The sequence below is a fragment of the Sorex fumeus genome, unplaced genomic scaffold (assembly GCF_029834395.1).
Source record: "Sorex fumeus unplaced genomic scaffold, SorFum_2.1 ptg000063l, whole genome shotgun sequence".
In the NCBI taxonomy this organism is placed as follows: domain Eukaryota; kingdom Metazoa; phylum Chordata; class Mammalia; order Eulipotyphla; family Soricidae; genus Sorex; species Sorex fumeus.
In genome coordinates this window covers 35,397,828-35,407,576 of record NW_026606120.1, presented here as the reverse complement: position 1 = coordinate 35,407,576, position 9,749 = coordinate 35,397,828, and the positions used below count along the sequence as shown (strand labels likewise).

The 9,749-nt window shown below is 55.2% G+C and overlaps 1 protein-coding gene across 1 annotated transcript; it reads left to right on the top strand.

The window, feature by feature from the left end:
• Window positions 1-5,246: 5,246 nt before the first annotated feature.
• Window positions 5,247-9,372, top strand: LOC130034991 (NUT family member 2G-like). The gene is made up of 7 exons (XM_056126483.1): window positions 5,247-5,764; window positions 6,344-6,472; window positions 6,851-6,990; window positions 7,409-7,662; window positions 8,246-8,347; window positions 8,770-8,835; window positions 9,367-9,372. The coding sequence occupies exons 1-7, from the start codon at window positions 5,247-5,249 to the stop codon at window positions 9,370-9,372; spliced, it is 1,215 nt and encodes a 404-aa protein (XP_055982458.1).
• Window positions 9,373-9,749: the final 377 nt, after the last annotated feature.

The window sequence follows — 9,749 nt, the reverse complement described above, 5'->3', positions numbered from 1 at the left end:
CAGCATCTCACTCATGTGCTTGGGTGAAGCAAGGACTGAAGCGCCATTGCTCTCTGAAAAACAAGGATCTGTGTCAAACAGTGTCATAGAAAAAGAGCAAACACTTTAGAAACTAAAAAAATACACCAAAAGTATAGTTCCACTGTCAATTTAATTTGCTCAACTGACTCTGACCTTTTTGGATCACACCCAGTGATGCTCAGGGGTTACTCCTGGCTCTGCATTCAGGAATCACTCCTGGCAGTGCTTGAGGGACCGTGTGGGATGCCGGGGATTGAACCTGAGACAGCAGCACTCGAGGCAACACCCTACCTGCTGTCCAATCACTCCGGTCCCCAGACCTAATATTTTTATGTTTGCTTAACTCTTACACCTCCTGCCAACTTGGGTACCAAATGCACCATAATTGGGCAATCAGGTAATGATGATTTCATTACTCTTATTCAACAAGACTGTTTCATTTACTGAAAAGTGCTGAAACACAGATGTTGGTTTCTAATTCTTTTAGGAAATGAAAAGTGAAGCTCTGAGGAGTATGTTAGCACTAGTACATTTTCCCCATGTACTACTGCGACCTGAGACACTTCTTGCTCTAGGAATAAGGATTTCAAATTAGGAACAACTTTCGGCTGGCTTTTGCATCACTCCAAACTGGCTCACAAGGCAGCACAGGTTTGTTTTGTTTTGGTTTTAAGCCACACTGGCTGTGCTCCGTAATTCCTTCGCACTCAGGAATTACTTGGGCGGTACTCAGGGTACCATCAGGGATGACTGGGATGGAACCCAGGCTGGCCACGTGCAAGGCAATCACCCTACCCCGCTGCACCATCGCTCCGGCCCCAAGCAGCAGTTAGATTGGTCCCAGGAGTCCTTTACCTCCCTGGCGCTCAGCATCCGGATCCGGAAACGACCTGGCGCAGGTGTCCTGCAGTGCCCACAGCCTGGGGGAGACGTGCCCCCGCAGAGAGCTGGACAGGGCCACACACCACTCTGTTGAGCCCGACACAGGCATGGGTGCGAATATCCCATGGGTGCAAATATTCCTTTTGGGGAATCATTACACCCATAGCCTGTAGGACGTTGGCGGCTGCAGACCCCGCGAGCGATGCAGGTGCGCGTGCGTGTCCGTTACCTCTAACTGCTTAGAACTGACCCAGGACAGCCCCGACGCGCGCGCACCTACTGGCCGCGGTGGGTGGAAACGTCCGCCAGTCACGCGCGGGAGTGTCCATAATTGTTGGTGGCTTTTCAGGACACAGCGAGGAAGCAAACATAAAGCCTTGCTTGATGCCGGAGGACAAAGTTCAATCTCAAAATCCGTCTCATGAGGAATCCTTGGCTGAAAATCAAGTCTAGGTTCTTCGTGACCGAAGTGGAAGTCCCAAGAAATGTCTCGACTTTCCCGTGTTTCCTGTGTCCAACATCGTTTGGGGAAGGATGTTCCTGATGTTGATAGAATTCTTATGACTTGGATATCCCTGTTGAACCAATGTAGAGTGCACAGAGCAGCTGCTGGGAAACGTCCAGAGATTGGTGTCTGCAAAGGCAGCTCCGCGCTGCAGAGGATGGAATGATCTGACGGCTATGGACGGAACAGGTCATTCCCTCGACAGCGACCAAACAGTGCAATGAATGTTGGATTTAAATGCATAATCCCCAAATCTTTCAGACTGAGAGTTTGGGGAGATCTTATAAATCGTTCCAAAATTAGGCTGAAAACTCTTTCTTATAAACACTGGAGAAAAGAGTGTAGGGGAAATCTGAATTCAGGGTTGCCCAACCATGGAAAAAATTATGCAGAAGGTAACTTTGTTGCGGATCTGAATATTGAAGTCAGTTGCACATCCATTCTGCTCCACTTCCTAATTCAGACCTCCCTATTCCATCGGCCACTGAATTGCCAGGCACTGTAAGGATTCAGTTAGGGACGGCAGAAGTTCGCGCTGTGGGGATGGAGTCTCCTAAAGGAGAGAGAAGCCGTTTGACCAATATAAAGAAATCACTGCACATGCCAGTGGGTAGAACATACATGTACTTTTAACCAGAGAGGGAAACAATTATGAGTTCATAAAAATGAGATCCTTTTTGGGTTTCAGCACATAGTGCATGTCTAGAAATATGTTAACAACAGAATACCAGTTTTGTGTGGGAGAGAGCATTGAACTAACCAGAGAAAGTTGAAGGGAACACCCAGCACTCCATTAAACACACATCACTGAGCCTTTGGCAAAACTTAGCTTTGAAAAATGAAAGATATTCCTCAATTCAACATTATATGTAGGATGCAGATCATCCGTAAAATGGATAGCAAATGCAAAGAAGTAAGTTTGAGTCTGGTCATTGTCTCAACTTGAGGCTTCATGGCTATTCCAGGAAGGATAAGAGCTTCCAGTAGAAAGAAACTTTGAAAATGTTGTCAAACATGCTAGACAAATCTACATTACGTTCAGTCCTAGGGACTGGACCCTAATGAATGATCAGGAAACAAACAAACAATAAAGCAAAACCCACTGCATTTGCTGGGGAAAACTCCTCTCAAATTGTGACCTCCATGGGTTCACAAATCACCAATGACTGAATTTTTCAAGGAAAGAGTAGCCTCTGTTGAAGGAGGTCAACAGGGAGAGAGGAAGGAGAGAGATTTGAGGGGCACACAACTAGACTGGTGGATAAAGCATTGAGATACAGCAAAGACCAAGCCAACCTCTGTGCTGAGAATGGGGAAAATTTGTCTAAGTTGCTAGAAGAGGCCATGTGAGCTGCGCTGCCACTGACCAGTTTGAAGGAAAGATCTGGTTCTGGCCCTCCAATCAGAGCCCTTCACAGAATCTTTCCCCAGCCAGGCCCTCCTGGCCCTCCCCTCCCCCACTGCAGAATGTCTTGGCCCAACATTCTGAGGTTTGAATCCAAACCTCTCCCTCACCCACTCAGATCCTGAGCATCTGCGTGAGCACTTCACTCTCTGATCCAGGTCCTGCCTTTTGCCATTGTGAAGGCTGATAAGCTGTAGTGGCCTCTGGCCTCGTCTACGGGGATGGCGTCAGAAGGAGGTAAGCCTGTGAGGGTGTCTGTGTATGTGAGAAAGTCTCTGCCACCTTGAAAGCCTTTGGGTTCAGAGTTATCCTGACTGGGGACACCATGTTTTGAAGGGGTAAAAGAGGAGAAAGGCCTGGGCTCCAGAGATAGCTCACCTGCACAGCAATGGGAGCCCAGGAGGACCTGAGGGGACTGGGAGGGCATCCGTGGAGGTGTGTCAAATGACAGGGGGAAGGTCGTGGGTATGGACAGAGGGAGGTAGCAGGCATATTGCTACTTTGTATGTGAGTGTCCCTGCTTGAGGATGGGGGAACAAGGCCATTTGTCATGTGTATGGAGGGACTGTTTGGTGGTGGCACAGGGAACACCGAGGCATGCTGAGTCCTTGTCCCCTCCTGTGCTCTAGAATAAGTTTAGAAGGATTTGGTCTTGGGCTGAGCTCAACCTGATGTGGGCAGCTCAGCAGAGATGGTCCAGCCTGAAACGTGTTGAGTGAGGTTGTCTGTGTGCACGTCTGCCATGATGCGTCCACTCCAGAGCTGGGCTACAAGTGGCTAACTGCCACAGTCAGGGCCTGACCCTCCTGCAGATGGGAACTCTCTCCTGGCTGAGCCCAGCAGCTGTCCTGGGTCAGCAGACTGGGAGACAGATGACTTCGGCATAGTTATGACTCAGACTCCTGAATTGTTCTGGATTGTTCTTTTGGTGAAGTTTGTTCTTCCATGGTCTGGCATTTCATGGGGCCCAGTCTGCATTTCAGCTCTGAGGTGAAGAATGATTGGTAATCACATCCCCCCTCATACCCTAGAGGGGGGTAGAGATGAATGTGTGTGTGTGTGAGAGAGAGACAGAGAGAGATAGAGAGAGAGAGAGAGAGAGAGGGAGGGAGGGAGGAAGGAAGGGAGAGAATGTGTGGGGGGAGTGTGAGGGGGTGTCTGTATGTCTGTGGGTGTGATTTGTTGGGTTTTCCTGAGTAAAGCCTGTGAAGGTCTGTTCCTTGAGGGGAGGTGGAATGTGCTGAGGCAAAAATGAGCATCGTCAGAGCAGTTGGAGCCTCAGGGCCTCTGTCTTGAGCGTGATGCACACAGGCTCTAGGGCGTCTCTAGGACCAGTCTCTGCCTGAATTCCTCGTGTGCAAGAATGGTTGCAGACAATTTTCTCTCTCCTGGCACCTGGTTTATGCCTGATGTTTAGGACCCTGTCACTGGGATAAAGTCTTAGATTATTTAGAAGATGTCACCAATTTTCAATCTATCATGACCACCAGCTCCAGAACTCTGGAAACCTCCCAGAGTCTGACTGGTGAAATCTCTGGCCTTTTCCATACTTGCTGTCGTCCCTGATGGAACTGGCGTAACTCATGGAGCCCAGAACCACTCTCCAGGCCCCTCTCATGGGAAGGGAATGTTGGAGGTAGAAACTGTGACTAAGTGTTCGAGAGACAGGGTGGCAACACCCGCCAGTGTAGAGGGTTGACTGTGGGTTTACTGTGCACAGGCTAGGCAGTGGGTATTGTGCTCCTGTCTGGGTCCCGGGCACTTCCTGGGAAGGACACATTCTCAGAGGTGTTTGCCTTCTTAGTTAGTGAAGCAGGAGGCCCTGATGAGCCTACAGCCTGAGTAGACAGTCTGTCCTTTAGACTCCGTTGTCATGGGACCCTGTAGGTGCTGAGTACCTGTGATGCGGCTGGTCCAGTCTCTGTGACTGACCCTGCAGGGTCTCTTGATGACAGACCAGTGTGTCAAAGTACATGTTGGGAAGCTCCAAAGAGGCTGGAGGGCAGGGTGTGAGAGGCCAGTGCGGTCAGCACAGAGGCCATCCCAGGACACAAGGACCCTGGCCTTAGGGTCTCCAGAAAGCATAACCCAGTTGGAGGGGAAGGCTGGCCTGTGTCAGGGACTCAGGGCTGAGACAGGGCATGCCGCCTCATTCCCATCAAAGGGCCTGATCTAGAGATGGTTGAGCCAATGAGGCACCACTGCTCCCTGTACCATCCCCCTCTCATTCCCCCTCCCTCCTCTCCACGGTGTCTTCCGGGGTGCTCCGAGATGACCATGAACCTTGGGGTCTCCGGCACTGCTTTCAGGGTCTTGCCCTTTCTCAATCCAGGGCCCCCCCAGCCACTACCCTGGGAGCCGATCCAGATGCCCCCTCTGGTGACCTCGGCCAGCGTTCCCGACAACCTTCTGGTGCTGTCACCTTTTCCCATGATGCCCGTGGTGGCAGGAGCTGCCGGTCCTGGCCCCCACAACCCTGGACCTTGCAAGGTCATTATCCAGATCAGCCCTGAAGCAGGGCTTGTGGAGTCATCCCAGAACCAGCCTGTCATCCTGACACAGGCTCCACTCAACTGGGGGGCCGCAGAAGCTCCTACTGCGGTGGCCGGGCATCCTGCACCCCTCTACTTGGTGTCCTCTGGGCCGGAGACAATTATGCCCACCCCAGCTACTACTGTCACCCAGGCTGGGAGAGAAGACCATCGTCCTCAGGCTCTACTGCCAGGGGCCCAGGTGGCCCCCATCATCCTCCCATCCAGCAGTGGGACACTGACCCAGTGGGTTTGTGGGGACAGTGGTCCGGCGGCCACCCGGAGCCAGTCAACGCCTGAAAACTCCAGCAGCCCCAACAGCGTCTACGAGAACTTCCGGCGCTGGCAGCGCTTCAAGGCCCTGGCCCGGAGGTACCTTCCTCAGACTCCGGACACTGAGGCCCTTTCCTGCTTCTTCATGTGAGTCCCTCGGGGGTCCCGGAGCTAATGGGAGCTTCCCAGGAGGGGACTGGTGTGACACCCAGGGTAGGGTCCATGGGAGAGCTGGAGGAAGGATGAGGACCCTGTCCCCAGGGATAGCACATACAGGAATCACCCTCAGTGCATCATGGCCTGTAGGACTGGTGGCCACACTGCCCAGCACCTCAGCCCAGCCCCACTCACTGGCTGTACTCAGGAATGCCATCCTGGGGTTCTGGCTCAAAGGCCCGTAGTGACCAGCCATGCCCTAAGCCTCACCTCAGTCCCCTCATCAGGGTTGGTCCCGACCTGTGGTCTGAAAGACAGACATTCCGTTCCCAAGACCAGACACAGCACAGATGTGACAGAATTCAGACAGGCCATGACTGCTCGGCCTTGGCGTCTCATGATGGATCCCCAGAGCTAAGAGTGGATGCCAGCAGGCCCACTGGACTGGGGTATAGGAGGCAGAGTCCACTCTGGGAGGGGAGATAAGGCCGATATCGGGGGTCAAGGCATGGGTGTGGGGCGGCGAGGGCTCCCGGCAGATGCAGACCCTGACCGAGCCTGTTCTTGCAGCCCGGTGCTGCGCACCCTGGCCCGCCTGAAGCCCACCATGAGCTTGGAGCAAGGCCTGCGCCTGGCCCTTCGGGAATGGCGGGGCACGAGCAACTTTGACCGCATGATCTACTACGACATGGCGGCCAAGTGAGTCAGGCCTGGGCAGAGAGTGGGGGTCAGGGTGGCTGCAGGCCTGAGCTTCAGGGGCTGCTCCCAGATGGCCGAGTGGCAGGGAGGGCTAGGCAGCCCCGGGAGACCCTTCCCCTGCAGAAACTTGTTCCTCCCAGAGCCGGGACACTTTTCCCCAGCCCACTCTGGGGCTCCTGACCACAGTCTGAGGGTCACAGTCCCTGACCTGCTGTGACCCTCCAGGGCCAATGTGGGGGATCGCTGGGGGTGCTGGGGTCCGTGTCCACCCCATTCTCTACCCTCCTGGGGACTGGGCCATGAGCATCCCCTGTCCCTTACTCATCCTGCTCAGTCCCGTTCATCCCGACTCATCAGGGCCTGTGTTCCCCACACCAGGTTCATGGAGTTTGAGGCCGAGGAGGAGATGGACGTGCAGAAACTACAGGGGATGAACGGAGCGCAGGGCCTGCCACTCCCCGCACCACCCAGGCCTAGACCTCAGGGGGCTCCAGGCCCACCGCCAGACCAGCAGACAGGTACGGACCCTGCACCCAGCTAAGGGCCACAGGACCTGGAAAGGCCCTCGTGGGTCTTGACCTGCTAAGGAGCCTTCACTCTCCCGATGACCCCCAGACCTGTGCTCAGCGGCCCCCTGTCCACGGGTTTCTCCCTCTCCTAGCACACCCCACGCTGCCTGAGGCGTCATACTCACCTTTGAAGTGGGGTCGGAGACCCTAGGGACACAGTTGGTCCCTCCTCCCGTTGAGGGCCACCTCATCCCTCACGCAGCCACTGGATTCTAGGGCCCTGATCCAGCCCACAGGGACCTGTCCCCAACTCTGTGCTCAGTGCTGTGTGTCTGAGGACATGGACGTGGGGTCCCCTCACATCCCTCTCTTCTTCCTTCCTCCTCAGCCTGTGTCCCCAAGAAGGCCAGACCCCAGGCCCAGGCAGCTCGCCCCAAGACACACAAACCTCAGCAGCCCCCCAAGTCCAAGGCCCCCGAGGAGATCCCTCCTGAGGCCGTGCAGGAGTACATGGACATCATGGACGAGCTGCTAAAGGCCCCCGACTCAGTCTGCAGGGCGCCCCTCGGCCGACGGGCATTGGACAGGGAGGAGCAGCAGGAGGAGCCTGGGACCTACCCTGACCCGGGGCTCTTGAGCTATGTGTACGAGCTGTGCTCCCAGGAGGACTTTGTCACCAAGGTGGGGGATTGGGTGCTGCTGTGGGGTCGGGAAGGTGCAGGGCTGCTTCTGTCCAGGGCTTGGCAGTGATGTGCGGTCTCTGCTTTGAGCTCTGTGTGTAAATGCACACCTGTGTTTAGATATTTCTGCTTGTGTTTATGCGCATGTGTGCACGTGTGTCTCTCTGTGTACAAGCAGTGGCTCTTTCTGTGCATTTTTGGGTTTGGTCAATGTGTGAACATCTCTGTGTCTACCTCTGTGTGTACTGTGTGGGCTCTGTGCAGACACGTGCAGAATCATGTACATGTACCTAGAGGTGGAAGAGTGTGTGTCTTTGTGTCAGGTGTGTGCATGACTCCATGTGTGTTTACACGTGCTTCTCTGTGAGAGTAGGTGAATAGTCCGTGTGCCTTTGTGGGTGAGGGTGTGTTTGCATCTGTGTGTGTGTATGCGTGTGTGTACGTGTGTGAGTTCTCCCGGTGTGGGTCTGTGTTTGACTTTGTGCAGCCGTCTAAGCCCCTGCACTCTGCTGGGGACAGGTGTGTTTGCTTCCTCATTCCCTCTGTTCCCTACGAGGACCCTCACCCCTGCTTCCCTCTCCCAGGCTGAGGCGATCCTTCATCCCAGCTTCCTGGAGTACCTGGTCTCCCCAGAGTCCCAGCTGGATTTCCTGGACCTGGCTGAGGAGCTGGAGAAGGAGGAAGGACTCACCCCCACACAGGTGAGGGCAAGTGGACCTCTGCAGGTTTGTGTCAGGGACCGGGGCGTTCAGGTAAGGAGGTGAGCAAGGACCCTGGGCAAACAAAAAGGAGTTTTCTGGGTTGGCTCGGGTAAAGAGACTCTATGGGGAGACGGTGACTAACCCTGGGAACTCAGATAAGCGGGGCTGCATGGGTCAAGGAGGGGCGCCCAGAAGCGAGTCCCAGCAAGTGCGATGCCCTCCCTGCCCCCTTCATGTGAGGCTTCAGGGAGAAGAGGACATGAATACTGGGTGAAGGGAGGATGATGGAGGGTGAGAAGGCGCTAAGGGAGCCACAGAGCTCAAGTATCTTCTGCTGAGAGGAGTAGGAGTCACTCTCTGTCGCACCCTGCACCCCCACATGCCCACACTGTCCCTTCTCCCCCCAGATTGTGGAAAAGCGACTGCAGGCCTCAAAGGCTAAGGAGGACATGAAGGCTTATCCCCAACACCAGGTGACAATAAAAGACTCCTGCCCCCCTGAGACTGACTCTGGACATGCCTCACGGCCTGGGCAGGCCGAGGCCACTGTGATGGCACCTGGAGCCTCTGCCCCCTCTCTGGGGAGCCTGGAGTCCCCACCCCTGCAGGCAGGAACGGCCCCCTGTCCCAGCCTCACTGCCCCAACTCTGGACAGCAGGGCTCCCCGCATGCTGGGAGAGGCCCCTCCTGGCCGGGGGTCGCTTGGGGCAGCAGAGGGCTCCAGTGACGAGAAAGAGGAACTGACCAGCCAGGTCTTCCTCCAAGCCTCTCACAATAGCTTGCTGCCCTGGGGCTTACCCACGAGCCCTGGCCCTGACACTGGCCCCGACACTGGCCCCCACCTGCCTGGAGGTCAGGGGAATCCCGAGCTTCCATCCACTCGCACAAGGGCCTTCAAGTCTAAGGCCCCTACCAGGAAGCATCCTCTGTGTGGGGGCCCAAGGCGGCGCACTGCTAAGAAGACCCCCTGTCCCGGGGTCACCCCACGGTGTCTACTGGCTCAGCCTTGACTGTGGAGCTGGAGGGCCCCTCCGTGCCCCCCAAGAGAAAGTGCCAGCCTGCCATGGCCCAGAGCAGGGGGAGGGGGCACAAGAGACAGTAGGATATCGGGGGGCTCCTCCTGACCACCTCCCAGGGTCTGGCTGCACCCAGAAGCCTTGTGCTCCCCATGATCTTCAGCTAAGTCTGCTCTGGAATGGGGGGGCTGTACCTGGAATGGGGGGTTTGACTGGAGCAGCCTCTTTGTGTCATTGTGTAAATAGTGAATAAAGTTCAGTTCTTTGGAAACATCTCAGTGTCTGTCCTCTCACTTGTGCTCCTTGGGAGGCCTGAGAGCACAAAGGGTGAGGGGAATCACAGGGGAGGGGGGAACCCTGAGAGCACTGTG